At 46.3% G+C, this 19,505-nt stretch overlaps 1 protein-coding gene across 3 annotated transcripts in view; it reads left to right on the forward strand.

Annotated features, from left to right (window-relative positions):
• Positions 1-19,505, forward strand: part of YPEL1 (yippee like 1) — a 25,957-nt gene continuing 6,452 nt past the window's right edge. For 2 of the 3 annotated variants that reach the window (XM_077874577.1, XM_077874575.1), the window contains exons 1-2: positions 1-160; positions 18,426-18,708. In XM_077874577.1, coding sequence (XP_077730703.1) covers positions 18,592-18,708 — 117 coding nt within the window. In that variant the 5' untranslated portion in view covers positions 1-160; positions 18,426-18,591. The remainder of the gene's footprint in view (positions 161-18,425; positions 18,709-19,505) is intronic. The other variant, XM_077874576.1, reaches the window with a different exon arrangement.

Consider the following 19,505-nt stretch of genomic DNA (forward strand, 5'->3'; position numbering starts at 1 on the left):
CCGCGGGGCGGCGGCGGGAGGATGCCTCGCGCCCTGCGGAGGCGCCAACGGCCGCAGCGCGTCCCGGGCCGCGCCGGCGCCGCCTGAGAGCCGAGCCCGCGCTGACCGGGGCCCGGGCCGGATGGGCGCTGCGGGCCGGGGCGCGGACCGCCGAGCGGCCGTGAGTACGGGCGGGCCTGACCTGCGCGGGCGGCTGCCCCCGCGGCCCGAGGCTCCCGCGGCGGCGGGCGGGGCCCGGGGCACCTGTTGGGCCGGCGGGCGGGGCGCGAGCGGGCCGCACCTGTGGACGTGTTTGTTCTGGTTCGGTTTCTCGATGTGTCGTTATCTGGCTCCCCCCGGGGTGAGCGGACCTCGACGCCTAATCTGGGGCTTTGCCCCGCTTTCTTCCCTCCCTTCCCGGCCTCCTCCCTACTTCAGCCACGAGAAAAATCTACCGAGAGAATGAACGAGATGCCTGATGATAATAGGCTTTCCTCCTCTTAAAAAAAAAAAAAAAAAAAAAAAAGAATGTTGGGACCGGGGAGGGAAATGAGGACAAAAGAGGGCTCCCAGGAATGTCTATTAAAAGGGGGGGGGATGTTTTCAAGTTGCCCACATAAAGATCGTGACTAAAATGAATTGTCTTCCGTATCAGTTCCCTGCTTGCGGCGCTAGGCTTTTATTAAAGCACAGCTTGCAGAAGCCTTAGCTTGGGAAACCTGTTAAGTAGGGTCCCCCTCCCCCAGGCCTGCCTCTGATTGACATCTTTGATGTCCAGATAATGTGCCGAGTTCTAGGATGGAAAAAAAAAAAAAAAAAAAAGGCTGTAATTTCGTGCTGGAGAGATAATGGCTTTGGCAGACCTCAGTTTCCCCACCCCCAGGCTTTTTTGTCCAGTTGCATTTCTTCTTCCTTTTTCTAGCCAGAGCATACACTTTAACCTGTTGTTTCCTTTGCCGAGAATGTTATTCTTTCCACCCACCTCGCTCCTAAGCTCCTACCCAAGCCTCGCGAGGAGGCTTCCTTCTCTAGAGAACTCTTTCAGGTGCTTCACCTGAGCACCCTCCAGCCCCTGCTCCCTTCTAGTAGATGTGACAAGTGTTTGCTGAGGCCTTGCTCCGCGCCGGGAGCTGTGCTGGAATCTGGGGTGGTTGAGTTTTGTAACCGTGCACGGGATCCCCCCCACCCCTGGCCCTGGGCTCGTGGGTGACAGTAGTGGCACAGTTGAGGAATGCGGATACTGAGGCTCTCCTGGACCTTATGCTCCCTCCCCTTGCATCTCACAGGGTTAAAGTGTCTTCTACTTGCAGGAACCGCTCAGAGATAGGAGCAGAGCAAAGTCCTGTTCTGCCCCAGACCTGTAGCACAGGGTCTGGTCTCTACTGGACCCTTAAGAAAAAAAAATAACCGGATAATCTTAATTACCAATTGGAGCAATAGCCTTTGCCTTTTTTTTTTTTTTTTTTTTTTTTTTTTGCAAAGATTTCATGTTTAAGTAATCTCCATACCGGATATAGGGCTTAAACGACCCGAGATAAGAGTCGCATGCTGCACTGACTGAGCCAGCCAGGCGCCTCAATAGCCTTCACTCTTTAAACGAACTTCTTGTTTTGGAATAACTTTAGGTTTCCATGAAAGTTGCAAAGATAGTACAGACAGTCCCAACATGCCCCACGCCCAGCGTTGCCCATTGTTACTGTCGCACATTGCCATGGTGCGTTTGCCAAAATGAACAACCGACATGGAGATATTCTTGTAGCTGAAATCCAGACGTTAAACCTTACCATCTTTGAAGCACTGAAATGTGTAAAACTCTTTAGCTGGAAGCAGTGTTCCTATAAAGTCTGTTCTTGATTCTTCCCTGTTGTCCCTAAGTTTCACGAAGACCCAGTTTCGAGGGGTGGGGGTGACCGTGGAGAGGGCGAGGGGCTGCCATAGTTTTTTTTTTTTTTTATCTTTTTTAAAGATTTTATTTATTTATTCATGAGAGACACACACACAGAGAGAGAGAGAAGCAGAGACACAGGCAGAGGGAGAAACAGGCTCCATGCAGGGAGCCCAATGGGGTACTCGATCCCAGGACCCCAGGATCACACCCTGGGCTGAAGGCAGACGCTCAACCACTGAGCCACGCAGGGATCCCTGCCATAGAGTTTTAACGTCTTTTTCCCCTGGGAGACTGATACATGGAAACTAGTTTAGAATATGCAGAAGCCGTATTCTTAGTTATTCGGTAGCACATATAACCACTTCAGCCTCACGGGGCTGTTCTGACGTGCGGAGCTGGCAAAACCAATCCTCAGCTGCTGGGAATGCCTGAAATGCTGAGGTCAAATTGCCAGTAGAATCTGCCTGGGTGGATTTAATGCCAGGAAGATATAAAATTGGCATTTCAGGAAGCTACTTTGCTAAACTGGAATAACACAGATCCTGTTAACCTTGGAGCCCTGATTCAAACAAAGGAACGAGGAAAGCCCTGTTGTTAACTAAGCTAGTAGTCAGCCTACTTTGCCTATTTATTGCTATCCCTTTAATTTATGAGGGCGCAACGGACTGCAGAATGACATCTGTTCTCTACTTGCTGGGCCTTTGATTTTGCCTTTTCCTTGTGTCCTGTTAGAGCTAGGCACCTGACGTAACTTCAGTAGCAACTTAACCTGCATTTGTAGAAAGTATGAAAAAAAATTTTTTTAAAGATTTTGTTTATTTATTCATGAGAGACAGAGAGAGGCAGAGACACAGGCAGAGGGAGAAGCAGGCTCCATGCAGGGAGCCTGATGTGGGACTCGATCCTGGGACTCCAGGATCATGCCCTGGGCTGAAGGCGGCGCTAAACCGCTGAGCCACTGGGGCTGCCCAAAAGTATGAAAATTTTGAAAAATAAAAAGAGCAACAGAAGTCCTCCTGCTTTCAAACCGTTCTCTGATGCTCTTCATTTGTGGTTCCTTTGGTTTTGCATTTGTAGAAGAGTAGTGAGGTCTGCTAATCAGCAAGACCTCTAAGGAGTGGAAATTTTGACAGGAGATTTTGGGGGACGTTGGAGAACATGCTGAACAACCAAGACCTGGAGGGCTAAGGGTTCTGGGGAGGACAGTGTGAGTTGGATTCAGGAAAGAAGTCACCATTCCTCCCGTGATAGAGACCCTGGGGTCCCTCTGACAAGCTGTGTGCTGGTGATAGTAAACTGGAAATCCTGGAGCCATCCCACCGTCCACCCAGGGAAGGGCCCCTTGATGTGGCCCCTGAAGGGCCTCAGACCCAGGGCCAGGATCCCTGGTGGGGCCTGTGAGGCGTGGAGATGTGCTTGCCAACCCTCCGTCCTGTTGTAACAGTGCCATGGCCTCTCGCGTGATTGTCTGGACCACCTTGTGAATTGCAGTTTACCCACATTTTACAGATAAGGCAACAGCTTGCCCGAGGTTCCGCAGCCTCCAGAGATGAGGAACAGGTTTTGAGTCAGGCCCTCTCGCAGCTTTGTCCTCTGCACCCCGGCACCCTGTCTCTCGCCAGGCCTCGCCTACTGGCTCCCTCGTGGCGCACCTGGCTTCCCAGCGTTGGCCCTCTCACCCCTGAGCACTGGCCCCCTCCTGATTGCTCTTTGCATCTCTGGTTTTTCCTTCTCTTGCCCCAACACAGGGCTTCAAATGTTTGATTATGTTCTTTTTAGCCTGTGATGAAATCATTCTAGGTTAAGGTTCCCACCTTCTGTCCCCCTGCTCCCATCAGCCTTCTGGGACTGGGCCCACCCTTTCAAGTGAGAAGGGCAGTGGCGTGTAGGGCCTTGGTCTGTCGCCCTGTCGATAGCACGCAAGCCAGTAACCTGTGCCAGGAAGTGTCCCAAGGCCCCGACTCTGGGGAGCTTTGTTACTTAGTAGGAGAAATAAAAGAGAACGCATTACAGGTCGTTGGGAAAGGAGGCTCAGTGCAAACACATTACTCATTAGTCTCACGGGAGACGGTGGAGGCAGGACCCGAGGCAGGAGGGGGGAGAGGCGAGGCCTGGGGCGTGGAGGGCAGATGCCCGCGAGGCAGGGTGGGCAGCCACGGGGAGGGGGGCTTCATCTGGGGCAGCCCCAGCGGTTGGCAGGACTGAGGAATCCTCTTGTCACTCTGGGAGGGTCGGCTGAGCACCAAACCTGCAGTTCCTGAGCTGTGGAGAAGAGTGTTTGATCCTGTAATTCCAGTAAGAAGGCGGACTGTGCGTGAGGGAAGCTGGTTCTGCCAACGGCAAACTAGGCCCCTGCCTTTGCCCTCTGACGCGAGGCCTTCCAGGCCTTCCCGTGTCGTGCTGTGTGCGTGCGTGTGTGCACAGTCAGTACATTCCTTCCGTATCAAAAACCTAAAGCTACCAAAAAGCAGAAGAGAAGAGGAAGCCCCTTCCCCTGGTCCCCGGCTGAGGTCCCACCTAGGAAGTGTTTCTGATCCAAGTCTATCAGGGCAACGCCAGTCTCCTTTGCTCAGACTTGAGATGGTTTCTTTTTTTTTTTTCTTTCTTTTTTTTTTTAAGATTTTATTCATTTATTCATTAGAGACAGAGAGAGAGGCAGAGACACAGGCAGAGGAGAAGCAGGCTCCATACAGGGAGCCCGACGAGGGACTCGATCCCGGGGCTCCAGGATCCCGCCCTGGGCTGAAGGCGGCGCCAACCTGCTGAGCCACCGGGGCTGCTGCCCGAGATGGTTTCTAATAGGTTGTGGTTATTGACTATGTCCAGTTCCCTGCACCTGTGCACACTGGTCCAGAGGTGAACGCCTGAGACAGGCCCCGGGTCCAGGGGTGTGCACCCAAGGAGCGCTGAGAGGCGCCACCAGATGGCTACGTGTCAGCCAGCCCACCCCAGTGGTGATAACCACTTTTTATTTTTATTTATTTATTTTTAAAGATTTATTTTATTTATTTATTCATGATCTACAGAGAGGGAGGGAGAGAGAGAGAGGCAGAGACACAGGCAGAGGGAGAAGCAGGCTCCACGCCGGGAGCCGGACGCAGGACTCGATCCCAGGACTCCAGGATCCTGGAGCCAAAGGCAGGCGCCAAACCGCTGAGCCACCCAGGGATCCCCGATAGCCACTTTTTAAAGATCTCTGCCCACCTGCTAGGTTGTAAGACCTACCAGACTGCCTTTAATTTGCATCAGGGAGTGAAGTTCACACTGGTTCATGTGTCTGCAGACACCGTGGTCCAGGGTGTAGACTCTGGCTTTGAATCCACAGCTTTACTAGCCGTGCAACCTTGGAGGATTGGGTAACCTCTCTGGGCCTCGGTTTCCATGTCTGCACAGTAGGATTAATAAGAAGCCCCACCTCTTAGGGTTGCAGCCAGTTCATTTGGTTCTCATGGGGTCAGCGGCTTAGAATAGCGCTGGCCTGGCCTGGGGTTGGGGGGGTGTTCCCTGCAGAGTCACTGCACCCCCTCTTCCTCGGAGGATGTGGATGTCCCTGCCCGAGCACCCACCTGGGGTTCCACCTTTGCCGTGAACTCTGGCTGCACACTTTGTGTGCCTGGTGCCTCCCTCCTTCAGGGGAAGAGGAGGCTGGGCCTGGAGCCTACCTGCAGGTAGTGGCGGTGCGGGGAGGTGCCGGGGTGGCATGGGGAGCAGAGGGAACGGGTGTCCCCGGGTTGCGGGGAAGAGAGCCCGCGGGCAGCCTCCACTCCATCCGGGAAATGTAAGAGCTGCTCGCTTGGGGCTTTATTTCTCAATGTTTTTGTCTTTACAAGTGTGGTAACAGCACCATATGGACATGGGCCTGATTCACGTTCTCTTAAAATAATTGTGCATGTTTATTTTAGGAGAGAAATTTCTGGAATCCAGAATATTGTTTTCGCTCCAAAAAATTACCTCACCAGTAATATTTTCTGGGGTGCGGGGGGATGGTTGCTGCCCTCCAAACCCAGGGGAAAGATGATGTCCTGTAGTAAACATGATTCACTGGATCCATTTGCCTTTCAATTACTTCAGAGCGGGCCCTAACTTACCAGTAGATTTTGTTGTAAAAGCCTATTTTGCACACTGGTTGCCTGAAAACTTGGCCATGATTTCACCAACGCCACAGTGGATACCCAGTTGTGTTTGTTTTTTTTTTTTTTTTTTTAATTAAGATTTTATTTATTCATGAGAGAGGCAGAAATACAGGCAGAGGGAGAAGCAGGCTCCATGCAGGGAGCCCAATGTGGGACTCGATCCCGGGACTCCAGGATCACGACCTGAGCTGAAGTCAGGTGCTCAACCCCTGAGCCACCCAGGTGTCCCTGGATATCCAGTTTAAAAGCCTAGTGAAAACACAACATGACACTCTTCTCAGTGACCACGAATCCAGGCCTGGCCGTGGCTCTGCCAGGAACCCCTTGGCGGGGTGGTGACAGGCGAGGAGGTCAGGACAGAGATGGTGAGACATGTGTGCGGGAGGCACCCTTCTGCCTTCAAAGGGTTGCCCATGAGGGCTGAGCACAGATGAGGCTTGGTAGAGGTGCCAGGAGCCCACAAGCAGGGCCTTCTGGATGCTGGTGGCATCTCAGGCTGAGGACACCGGGGGGGTGGGGTGCAAGAGCCACCTGAGGAGGTGGAAGGGCCTGCATCCGTGCCACTGAGCAATTCAAAACCAAAGTCCTTGGCAGGTTGCCACTCTGAAAGGCATTTTCTCATACAAAGAGAATTGTGTGCAAGCTAAAACTGAGAGGTGTACCCCGTTCTTATTATGAATAAAAGTGAAATCACTTTTTAAAATTTTTTTATTTTTTAAATGTTTTATTTATTCCTGAGAGACACACACACAGAGAGAGAGGCAGAGACACAGGCAGAGGGAGAAGCAGGCTCCATGCAGGGAGCCTGACGCGGCACTCGATCCCGGGACCTCAGGATCACACCTTGGGCCGAAGGCAGGCACTAGACCGCTGAGCCACCCAGGGATCCCCTCACTTTTTTTTTTTTTTAAAGATTTTATTTATTTATTCATGAGAGACAGAGGCAGAGGGAGAAGCAGTCTCCATGCAGGGAGCCCAACGCAGCACTCAATCCCAAGATCACAGGATCCCAAGATCACACCCTGGGCCAAAAGAAGATGCTCAACCGCTGAGCCACCCATGCAGCCCGTGATTAAAAAAAGTGATTTAAAAAAGTGATTACTTTTTTAAAGTAATCTGAACACCCGGCGCAGGGCCCGAACTCACAACCCCGAGATCAAGAGTCCCACGCCCTGCCGCCCGAGCCAGCCAGGCGCCCCGGGATCACCTGCTCCGAGGCTGGCTCACCCAGCCAGGGGAGCATGGGACTCTCCATCTCAGGGTTGGGAGTTCAAGGGTGGAGCCCGTTTAAAAAAAAAAAAAGGCGAGGTTCCTTGCTTCCTTCTGGGCCGTCCCTGATGGGGGGCAGGGGACACGTGTGCACTGCGACTTCTGCGCGGCCAGCGTGGGTCGGGCTGGGAAGTGGGGGCCTGCCGGGGGGGATCACCCAAACGGTCCCTCATCCCCAGGAGCTGCCTCCACGACCTCCCTCAGCATGGGAGGGGCGCCAGGGTCCAACTTCATAGAGTGCCCAGCAGCTTGGGGCAACAGAGAATCCCTGGTGAAACGCAGTGGGCCTCACGGTGGCTTAAAAGGTTAGGGTTCGGGGCAGCCGATCCTAGAGTCCCGGGATCGAGTCCCATGTCGGGCTCCCTGCATGGGGCCTGCTTCTCCCCCTGCCTGTGTCTCTGCCTCTCTCTCTCTGCGTTTCTAACAAATAAATAAAATCTTAAAAGAAAAAAAAAAAAAGGTAAAGGTTCTGGGAATCCCTGATGGGGACTGTCTAATATACTCAGACTTCTTTAGAAGTCCCTTACTACTCGGTTGAAAAGACCTTTAGTGGGGAAAGAAACCGCTTCATTTTGGAGGATGGATGTGTAGACGGGGCGGGTGGGGATGGGGGCGGTGTCCCTGGTAGGGAATCTTCCTCCGCAGTATTCTCACTAGCTGATTTTCTCTGTCGGGAAATGGGACGAACCATTAGTTTTTGTTTATGGTATAAAATAGGATCCAGCTTTTTCTTGTCCTACCGTTGGGCGTCTCTAACATCCAGCCCCATTTTGGGGAGCCTCTCCTTCCCAGTGAGCTGGCCCTGGTGTCGTCTCTGCATAGGCCTGTTTCTGGTCTCTTTCAGGTCCCGTCACCCTGTGTCCCTGTCCCGTGCCAGCACCGCTCTGTCTCGATGCCAGTGGCAAATGGCAGGACTTGGGTAGAGCACACGCTTCCTTGGCGCTCTCCAAGAGCGTCCTCATGAGTTTTGACCTTTGATGCAAAGGGCCTCAGGACGCACCACCCTAAAAGATGTCACCATGGCATATTGCATACCTTAAGCTGGAGGCAGTTGAGAAGATGACAGAGGAGGGCCACCTTGACCTCCCCATTGCCCCCGCTTCCTGCCACAGGTCTTCAGACACCAGGAGGAGGGAGCATCAGAGACAGGGAGTCTGGAGCCAAGAATTCTGCACAAACCTTGTTAAACCTACCCTGTCTTTCTAGTTACTTCTTCACCATGGACTGACTGCCCCCTAGGCCAAAGCCCTCTACCTTGTCCGTTCTTCACAGTGTCTTTGTCTAAAGGGTAGGAAAGCTTCCTGCTCTGCTGCTGCTGCTTTGGGTCTTCATTCTCTAGTGAAGGCCCCAGGGACACATAAACGTTCAGTGTGTGTCCATAAAAATCTGTGTGTCCTGCTGCTGCTAATCTGTCTTGGCCAATTTAGTTTTCAGACGCAGCCGGGGACCCCCAGAGGGTTGAGGAAAATTTGTCCCTCCTGGAAGTAGACACTTCCAGGATAAGTTTGAGAATCCAATCCCTCTGCCTCTCACTGGCTCCCTGACTTGCATATGCGTGCGCACACACACACACACACACACACACACCCCAATACATCTTTCTGTATTTTGATTTGAATTACGTTTAATTTAAAAATTACTTTGGGGGAACGCCTGGCTGGCTCAGGCAGTAGAGCGCTCTCCTCTTGATCTTGAAGTCACAAGTTTGAGCCCCATGTTGAGTGTAGAAATTACTTAAATAAAATTTAGGGGCACCTGAGTGGCTCATTTGGTTAAGCATCCAACTCTTGGTTTTGGCTCAGACCATGATCTCTGGGTTATGGGATCAATCCCACTTTGGGCTCCATGCTCAGCATGGAGTCTACTTGAGATTCTCTTTCTCTCCCTCTCCCTCTCCCCCACTCCCTCCCATCTCCCTCTGCCTCTCCCCCTGCTTGCTTTCATAAATAAAAATCTTTAAAAACGAATAAATGAAATTAAAAAATTAAAAATTACTTTGGGAAGAATTCACATGTTTACAGTGTCTTCCGGTCCTGATCTTGGTACGTCTCCATTTATTCAGGTATTCCTCATTGTCTTTCAGAATTTTACACTCTTCTCTGTAGAGGTGTTTCAGGTCTCTGAATTTATTCTCAGATACTTTGGGTTGTTAACACTGTTGTATATAAGTGTCTGTTTTCCACTTTAATCTTAATGCCTTGTTGCCTTGCTGAGATGGCTGGTACTTCTAGGGCTGCGGGAAGGCGGTGGTGTCCAGATTCATTCCTGCTCTCAAAGAGAATGTTTTCAGAGTCTTATCGTTAAGCATTATGTTCACTGTGGGTTGTTAGTTTCATTTTTATAGATGTCTCCTAACAGATAAGGAAGTTCCCTTTTATTCTTAGTCTGCACGGAAGGTTGTTAAAATTGTGAATGGACGTTTAATTTTGTCAAATACTTTCTCTGCATCTATTGAGATAAACAGATTGAAAGAATAATAGGCAGCACATTTTATTAACTACATTTCCTAGCATTAAATGATTTTGTATTCCTGTGATAATGTAAACCTAATTGTATTTTATTATCCTTTTAAAATAGTATTAGATTTTGTTTGGTGAAGTGATTTAGGGTATTTGCATCTTGGTGCATGAGAAGAAAATTAAAGTGAATTTCATTTTTGCACTGCCCTGATCAAGGTTTGGTTCAGGTTAAACTAGCTGGTTCATTCCCATTTCTTTAATGTTTTTCAGGTCACTCAGATTTGCTGTTTCTTCCTGAGTCCTCTTTTTCATTTATCTTTCTTCCAGGAATTTGTTTGTGTGGTTTACATTTTAAAATATATTAAATTGATCACAACATCCTCTTACCCATAAATCTCATCCAAAGAAAGTGATATCCCATTTCCATTTCTGCCAGGTTATTACTTAAATCCCTCTTCTCCCCCTCTGTCCCCAATCAGTGGAACAAAACTTTAGCAATTTTATTAGTCTTTTCCAAGAACAAACTTTTGGCTCTGTTGATCCTTTTTGTATATCCATGTTTTTCTTGTCTGCTGCATTACATTTTTTCCTGTTGATTTACTTCCTCATATTTTCTTTGGGTTGTTCCTCTGTTACTTTTTTAACTTCTAAAGATGGGTGTTTACTGTTGGTGGGAGTGCAAGCTGGTGCAGCCACTCCGGAAAACCGTATGGAGGTTCCTCAAAAGTTGAAAATAGAGCTACCCTACGACTTAGCAATTGCACTACTAGTTGTTTACCCCAAAAATAAACTGTAGTGATCTGAAGGGGCACCTGCACCCCAGTGTTTATAGTAGCAATGTCCACAATAGCCAAACTATGGAAAGAGCCCAGATGTCCATCCAGAGATGAATGGATAAAAAAGATGTGGTGTGTACGTACACACACACATACACACACACATACACACACACACACACACGCTGGAATACTATTCAGCCATCAAAAAAGGAAATCTTGCCATTTACAATGACATGGATGGAACTAGAGGGTGTTATGCTAAGTGAAATAAGTCAGAGAAACACAATTATCATATGATCTCACTTGCATGTGGAATCTAAGAAATATAACAGAGGGGAAAAAATAAAACAAGATGAAATCAGAGAGAGAGAATAACCATAAAAGACTCTCTCTCTTTTTTTTTTTTTTTAAGAGACTCTTAATCATAGGAAACAAACTGAGGATTGCTGGAGGGGATGTGGGGAGGGAAGGGGTAACTGGGTGATGGGCATTGAGGAAGGCACCTGATGTGATGAGCACTGCATGTTATATAACACTGATGAATCACTGACCTCTGTCTCTGAAACTAATAATATATGTTAATTAATAGATTTTAAATTAAAAAAAAAATCTCTGGGGGAAAAAAGTCAACCTTAAAAAAAAATCATCCGGCAAAATTCCCTTTGTTGCCATTATGCATCCACACCCACTTTGCTCCTCCGCCCTCCAGCCCACTTCCTAACCCTGGCATCCTCTAATCGGTTCACCATTTCCATGATTTTATCACTTCAAGAATATTATATAAATGGAATAATGTAGTACGTCACCTTTGGGGGTTGGCTTTTTTATTTTTATCTTTTTACTTAGCATAAGCCTCTGAAGATTCCTAAAGGAATCTTTAGGTTGTGGGGTATGTTAATAGTTTGCTCCTTTTTACAGCTGGGTGGTAGGTACTCCAGGGTATGGACGTACCACTGTTTGTTGAACTGTTCACATATTGGTGGACATCTGGCTTGTTTCCGGCTATTATGAATAAAGCTGCTGTGAACATGAAAAATAAAGAGGAGTATTTAAGGGCGCCTGGGTGGCCCGGTCGATTAAGTGTCTGCCTTTGGCTCAGGTTATGATTCCGGGGTCCTGGGATCGAGCCCCACCTCAGGCTCCCTGCTCAGCCTAGAATCTTTCTCCCTCTCCTGCCGCTCCTCCTCCCCCCAACTTGGGCTCTCTTTCTTGCTCTCTCTCCCAAATAAATGAATAAATAATAAAATCTTTAAGATGCCTGGGTGACTCAGTCAGTTAAGCATCTGCCTTCAGCTCAGGTCATGATCCAAGGTCCTGGGATCAAGCCTTACATTGGACTCGCTGCTTAGCCCCACATCGGGCTCCCAAGCCTGCTTCTCCCTCTCCCTCTGACACTGCCTGTGCTTGTGCTTACGCGCTCTTTCTCTGTAAAATAAATAAATAAAATCTTAAATAAATCTTTTTTAAAAAGGGTGTTTAGCTCATTAATTCCACCTGTCATATTTTCTAATATACATCCTATAAGATTATACATTTCCTTTTTTTAAATTTTATTTATTTTTTTACATTTCCTTTTAAGAACTAGAAAGTAATTATTTTATTATTGTTCATAATATTAATAAAAATATCTTTTAATTTCCATTATTCTTAGACCCATGTGTATATAGAAGTACATTCCTTTTCTCTCCTCAGACTATGCTTTTTTAAAAATCAGAGAATAATCGACAGATAGTATCCTATTAATTTCAGCTGTAGGGATCCCTGGGTGGCTCAGCAGTTAAGCACCTGCCTTCGGCGCAGGGCATGATCCTGGAGTCCTGGGATCGAGACCCATGTCAGGCTCCCTGCATGGAGCCTGCTTCTCCCTCTGCCTGTGTCTCTGCCTCTCTGTGTGTGTGTGTGTCTTGTGAATGAATGAATAAAATCTTTAAAACAAAATTTCAACTGTACATCTTCTTGATTGGATAGTTTCATACATTATGAAATGATCCCCACCACAAATCTAGTTATCCTCTGCCCCCATACAAAGTTATTATAAAGTTACTGACCATATTCTCTATGGGTACATTATATCCCTGTGACTTCTTTTATAACTAGAAGTTCATACCTCGTAATCCCCTTTACCTATTTTGCCCATCTCCCAACCCCTGCCCCCTCTGGTAACCAACCATTTGTTTTCTGTATCTGTGAGTCTGTTTCTGGGTTTTTTTTTTTTTCTTTTCATTTTTTTTGCTTAGATTCTACATACAACAGAGATTGTATGGTATTTATCTTTCTCTGACTTATTTCACCTAGTGCAGTACTGTTGATGCTGATCCATGTATGATTTCATGGTGAGATGGTAAGATTTCATTCTTTTTTATGACTGCATAGTATTCGGTTATATATATGTACCACATCTTTATTCATCTATCGATGGACCCTTGGGCATCGCTTCCCTTTTCTCCACACCCTTGCCAATGCTTGTTATTTTTTGTCTCTTTGATAATAGCCGATCTAACAGGTGTGAGGTAATAGCTCATTGTAGTTTTGATCTGTATTCCCCAGATGATGAGTGATGTTGAGTCAGCCATCTTCTCTTGTGTCTGTTGACCATCTGGATGTCTTCTTTGGAAGAATGTCTGGTAAAGTCCTCTGCCCATTTTTCTTTAAAGATTTTATTAACTTACTCATGAGAGACACAAGAGAGAAAGAGGCAGAGACACAGGCAGAGGGAGAAGCAGGCTCCATGCAGGGAGCCCAATGTGGGACTCGATCCCGGTACTAGAGGATCACACCCTGGGCCAAAGGCAGGTGCTTAACCACTGAGCCACCCAGGTGTCCTTGCCCATGTATTTTTAAGTAGGCTCCATACCCATCGTGGGGCTCAAACCCATGACCCCAAGATCAAGAGTCACACACTCTACCAACGGAGCCAGCCAGGCACCCCCCATTTTTAATCAGGTTGTTTTTAAGTTGTGTTTTAAGTCCTGGTGCATCTGTTTGGCTCAGTTGAGCCTTTGGCTTGGGTCATGATCCCAGGGTCCTGGGATCAAGTCCTCCCAGCTCAGCGGGGAGGCTGCTTTACCCTGCCCTTCTCCCCCTGTTTGTGTGCACTTGCGCTCTCGCTCTCTGTCTCTCTCTGTCAAATAAATAGATAAAATCTTTTTTAAAAAGTTACGTTAAAAAAAAAGTTACATTAAAAAAAAAGTTACGTTAAGTCCTTTGTATATTTTGGATATTAACTGCTTATCAGATGTGTGATTTGCAAGTATATTCTCGCATTACATAGGTGGTCTTTTGTTGATGGTTTCTTCTGCTGTGGCAAAACTTTTTGGTTTGATGTAATCCCATTTATTTTCTGTTGCCCTTGTCTGAGGAGACTGGTCCAAGAAGCATATTGCTAAGAATGATATCAAAGAGCTTACTGCCTATGGTTTCTTTGAGTTTGACAGTTTGGGGTCTTACATTCAAGTCTTTAATCCATTTTGAATTTATTTTTGTGTATGATGTAAGACGGGTCCAGTTTCATTCTTTTGCATATAGCTAACCACTGTTGCCAAGACCCTTTATTGAAGAGACTCATCATATATTCTTGCCTCCATTGTCCTAGATTGACCGAACCTGTAGGAGTTTTGTTCTGGACTCTGTTCATTCCATTGATCATTTTTGCACCAGTACCATACTGCTTTGATTACTATAGCTTTGTAGTACAGTTTAAAATTAGGCACTGTGATACCTCCAACTTTGTTCCTCTTTCTCAAGATTGCTTTGGCGATTTGGGGTCTCTTGGGTTTTATACAAATTTTAGGATTCTTTGTTCTATAAAAATGCCATTGGTATTTTGTTAGGGATTGCATTGAATCTATAGATTGCTTTGGGTAGTATGAGAATTTTATTTATTTATTTTATTATTTTTTTCTTTTAGTATGAGAATTTTAACAGTATTCTCCATATCCATGAGGACAGACTATCTTCCCATTTATTTGTGTGGAAGTATATTTCTGAATTTCTAAGCATATGAAGATTTTTTTCTTGGTTTTGTATTGATTTTTTTTTCTTATTGATTTCTAACTTAAGTGTATTGTTGGCAGAGAATATACTGTGTTTCCAATACTTGGAAGTTGGTTGAGACTTGTTGTACGGTTGTCTTTTGTAAATGTTTGTGTGCTTCTTTTTTTTTTAAGATTTATTTATTTATTCATGAGAGACACAGAGAAGCAGAGACACAGGCAGAGGGAGAAGCAGGCTCCATGCAGGGAGCCCGATGCAGGGTTCGATCCTAGACCTCGAGATCACAACCTGAGCCAAAGGCAGACGCTCAACCACCGAGCCACCCAGGCGTCCCTGTTTGCATGCTCTAAATGAATGTGAATTCTGCAGTTCTTAGATAGAGTTTTCTCAATGTCTTTTAGGTCCAATTTGTTCATCACATTGTGCACATCCTCTCTGCCTGTAATCATTTGCATTCTATCAGTCACTGAAAGGCATAATAAAATATAAATATATTTATACTGTGCTATATTTTAGGTCTATTATAAATATGTAATGTCTACCCTATTTATATGCTATAATCAGTAATCCTATTCTTTTTTTTTTTTAAGATTTTATTTATTTATTCATGATAGACATAGAGAGAGAGAGAGAGAGGCAGAGACACAGGCAGAGGGAGAAGCAGGCTCCATGCCCGGAGCCCGACATGGGACTCGATCCCGGGACTCCGGGTCACACCCTGGGCCAAAGGCAGGCACAAAACCGCTGAGCCACCCAGGGATCCCCCTATTCTTTTTTTAAATTGAGCTTTATGCCCGATATGGGGCTTGAACTCATGACCCTGAGATCAAGAGTCACATGCTCTACCAACTGAGCCAGCTGAGCATCCCCAGTAACCTTATTCTGATTAAAGGTTTATCTGTTTCTCCTTGCAGTTATGTCAGTGTTTGATTTATATATTTTGATTATTAGGTAGTAAGATTTACTATTTGTCTCTCTGCTATTTTTATCATTACAAAATAGCCCATTTTTCTATCTAGTAAAGCCTTCTCTTAAATATTATTTAAGGAAAATGTTAATATATTTATGTGATTATTCTTTTATTATTTGCATATTATATCTTTTTCTATCCTTTTATTACTCTTTTTTTTTTTAGAGTAATCTCTACGTCCAACATGGGCTTTAAGCCCACAACCCTAACATCAAGAATCACATGTTCTACAGACTGAACCAGCCAGATTCCCAATCTTTTTACTACTTTAACTTCTTTATTGTGAATTGCATACATATGAAAAATACATAAAACAAATACATTTTTAGCAAATAATTATAAACCATATTCTGTATTGCCACCACCCAGGTTTCTAGCCTTCTCTTTCAGCCACTCTTTGTCTTTACTTTAAGGTGTGGCTCCTGTAGATTATATCTAGGTGGATTTTGTCTTCTGTCCAGTCCAGAAACCTTAAACTCTTGGATTTAGTCCGTTTATAATTAATATAAGCATTGATATATTTGGGCTTAAATTGTCCTTCCTTAAAAAAAAAATTGTCCTTCCTTTGTGCGTCTTTTTTTTTTCTGTCCTCTTCTTTATATCATATTTCTTTTCCTCTCCTTTCTTGCCTTTTTTTTTTTTTTAAGTAAACTCTATGCCTAAATGGGGCTTGAACTCACAACACTGAGATCAAGAGATGCATGCTCCACCAACTGAGCCAGCCAGAGGCCCCCTTTCTTACCTCCTTTTATTTTTTTTAAATTATTTTATTTAGGGGGATCCCTGGGTGGCGCAGCGGTTTGGCGCCTGCCTTTGGCCCAGGGCGTGATCCTGGAGACCCGGGATCGAATCCCACGTCGAGCTCCCAGCATGGAGCCTGCTTCTCCCTCTGCCTGTGTCTCTGCCTCTCTCTCTCTCTCTGTGTGACTATCATAAATCAATAAAAATTAAAAAATAAATAAATAAATAAATTATTTTATTTATCCATTCATGAGAGACAGAGAGAGAGGCAGAGACATGGGCAGAGGGAGAAGCAGGCTCCATGCAGGGAGCCTGATGTGGGACTCGATCCCGGGACTCCAGGATCACGCCCTGGGCAAAAGGCAGGCACCAAACCACTGAACCACCCAGGGATCCCTCTTGCCTCCTTTTAGACTGACATTTTATCATTCACTGATACACTCCTTTGTAGTTCTGGAAGTTACACAGGTTTTGTTGTGATTTTGATAAAACTTCTATAAAAACAACACTACTTTACCAGAATCTGAAGCTTAACCAATACTTATATCTACTTTTTTGACTAATACAAGGACTCCAGAAATTTTTCATCAAAGCTGTGTTATCGTGGTCATGTAGTACAGTCATATCTTTTCTTTTTCAGGGTTCAGGGAAAGGCAGAAGGAGAGAGAGAGAGAGAGAGAATCCTAAGCAGATTTGGCTTCATGTCCAGTGCAGAGTCTGAGGTGGGGCTCAGTCATACAACTCCAAGATTCCACCTGAGTGGAAATCAAGAACTGGACACTCAAAAAAAAGAAAAAAGGAACTGGACACAACCGACAGAGCCACCCCAGGCGCGCCACACAGTCCTATCTTTTTAAAGCACTACAAGATCCTGCTGTCCTGTTTACCCACGGACTTACCATCTTCCTTACTCACTCTTCCTTTTTTTTTCCTCTGATGTTTACATAGTGGTGTTTTGCTTTTGTCTGGAGCACATCCTTGTGCTTCCTTTAGTGATATTTTACTGAAGTCAAACTTAGTTGTCTGAAAATGTCATTCCAGAGTTCTTGATAGATATTTTCACTGGATGTAGAATTCTGGAAGAGCCATTATATCTTCCAGGATCTTAAAGGTACCTTTCCCGACAGCCTTCTGGATTCTGTTGTCTTACTTAGGAACTTGCTCTGTTGAAAGCAAGTATCCCTTTCTGGATACTTCTCAGACTTTTATTTCTCTTTCTTTGGTATTCTGCAGGTGCCCTGCCCCGCTCTTGTCTCCCTTTACCTTCTGTAAATCTAAATACGTGTCCAGGCCTTTGTTGTCATTTGCAGGAAATCGAGCCACATCCATGTCAGGAACACTTTCCCCTATGTTTTCATCTAGGAGGTTATAGTTTTCATTCTTACATTGTGGTATTTGATCCGTGTTGAGTTAATTTCTGTATATGGTGTTAAATAATGGTCCCACTTCATTTTTTGCCTGTGGAAATCCGGTTGTCACAGCACCAGCACCGTTTTTTGAAAGGTCTGACCTTTCCCCCACTGAATCATCTTGGTGCCCTTTTTGAGAATCATTTGACCCTATAAAGTGTTTATTTCTGGATTGATATCTAACTTCTTAATGATTAATTAAACTGGATCCATCACGCATATTCATAAATGTCATAGTGCTTTGAGTCACTAATTCCATGATCTGGGACAAGATGTATGCAGCACTGCTAGGGCCTCACTCAGGTGGCAGGCTTGTTGGCTGCTTTTTCTTTATGTTTCTGAAGCCACACGTGGCATAAAATGTACTTAATCAGATGTTTTTCTCAAATTATTTATATGTGAAAGAAGTCCACTTGCCACTCTCAACTACCATTAGAATGGTGGAGGGGTGCCTGGGTGGCTCAGCAGTTGAGCATCTGCCTTCGGCTCAGGTCATGATCCTGGAGTCCCGGGATCGAGTCCCTCATCAGGCTCCCCGCGGGGAGCCTGCTTCTCCCTCTGCCTGCGTCTCTGCCTCTCTCTCTTTCTCTGTGTCTCTCATGAATAAATAAGTAAAATCTTAAAAGAACAAAAAAGAGAATGGTGGAACAGTGAGGAGGATTCTTTTATGTCTAATATTAAAGAATTAGATCTTCTAGCTCTGCACCCCCTGCCCTATTCCTCAAAACCCACACATCCTAAATACACCTCCTTGAAGTATTTCATTCCCTCCATAACCCACCGCTTTGTCTTGATTCGTTGACAGGTTGTGACGTTTTTCTCTCGGCCCAGCTGTGTGGACCGTGCCACACGCCCTCCGAACAACAACGGCTCTTGCGTGCATATTTCAGTGTTTCTTTTGTCAGAGAATCCAGCAGAGCCGCAATTCGTCCAGGGCCAGCCCTGAGCTGAGCGAGGAGTGCCCAGCCGAGATGGTGAAGATGACAAAATCCAAAACTTTCCAAGCTTATCTGCCAAACTGTCACCGAACGTACAGCTGTGTCCACTGCAGAGCCCACCTGGCCAACCACGATGAGCTGATCTCCAAGGCAAGTGGTTTGTGTCTGGAAAATGACGCCATCCGCTTAACGATGATCGTACCTAATTAGTAGGTGGACATTTAACCTTCCTGGGTTGGTTGTGTCCTAGAAGTCTAGAGCCTTCTGGGCCGCACTGATGACAGTTTTGTGTGTGACTGAGTGTGACCGCACCGTGATCTCGGTGTGATGTTGGGCGTGGTATTTGCACAGAGGTGGGTTTCGGAGGACTAGGCAGCCGGGACAGAAGACCACAAAAAGCAAGGTGAGTAGGTTACTCGTCAGAGCAGCAAGGCCAGCGTAAAGCCAAGACACACTGAAGTCTAGAAAAACACAAGGAGGTCTAGAAAATCTGTGAAAATAGTTTGGTAATGAGGAAATTAAAAAATGTTAAAGGCTCAGAGTGGCTAAGAAGAAAACAGGCCATCTTGGGGGTTTGGGGGAAAATTGGATCATTCAGAAGAACCCCTGGGAGGGCTGCTGTGGACCGGGCCATACAGTGGCTCTGGGCACCCTGCGCAGAGTGAAAAGAACAGCCCGATTCGTGATTGTTAAGTTGTGTCCTTTTTTGGTGGTATGTGAGGGGCTGTGATCAGCCTCCCGTGAGCATCTAAGACCATCCAAACACAGTAGATGAGCGAGCATTCCCTCGGGAAAGGGGGACAGTTCTCTCCCACCCGCCCTCGTGGTCATGACGGCCCCCCCCAACCCCCCATTCTCACGGGTCTGCCTTCCTGGGCTGTGTGGGTCCCTCGCACCTTCAGAAGCAAAGTCTGTCAGGAGGTTGTGCCTTTTCAGGAATCTCTGCT

Source organism: Canis aureus, chromosome 27 (genome assembly GCF_053574225.1).
Source record: "Canis aureus isolate CA01 chromosome 27, VMU_Caureus_v.1.0, whole genome shotgun sequence".
Lineage (NCBI taxonomy): Eukaryota > Metazoa > Chordata > Mammalia > Carnivora > Canidae > Canis > Canis aureus.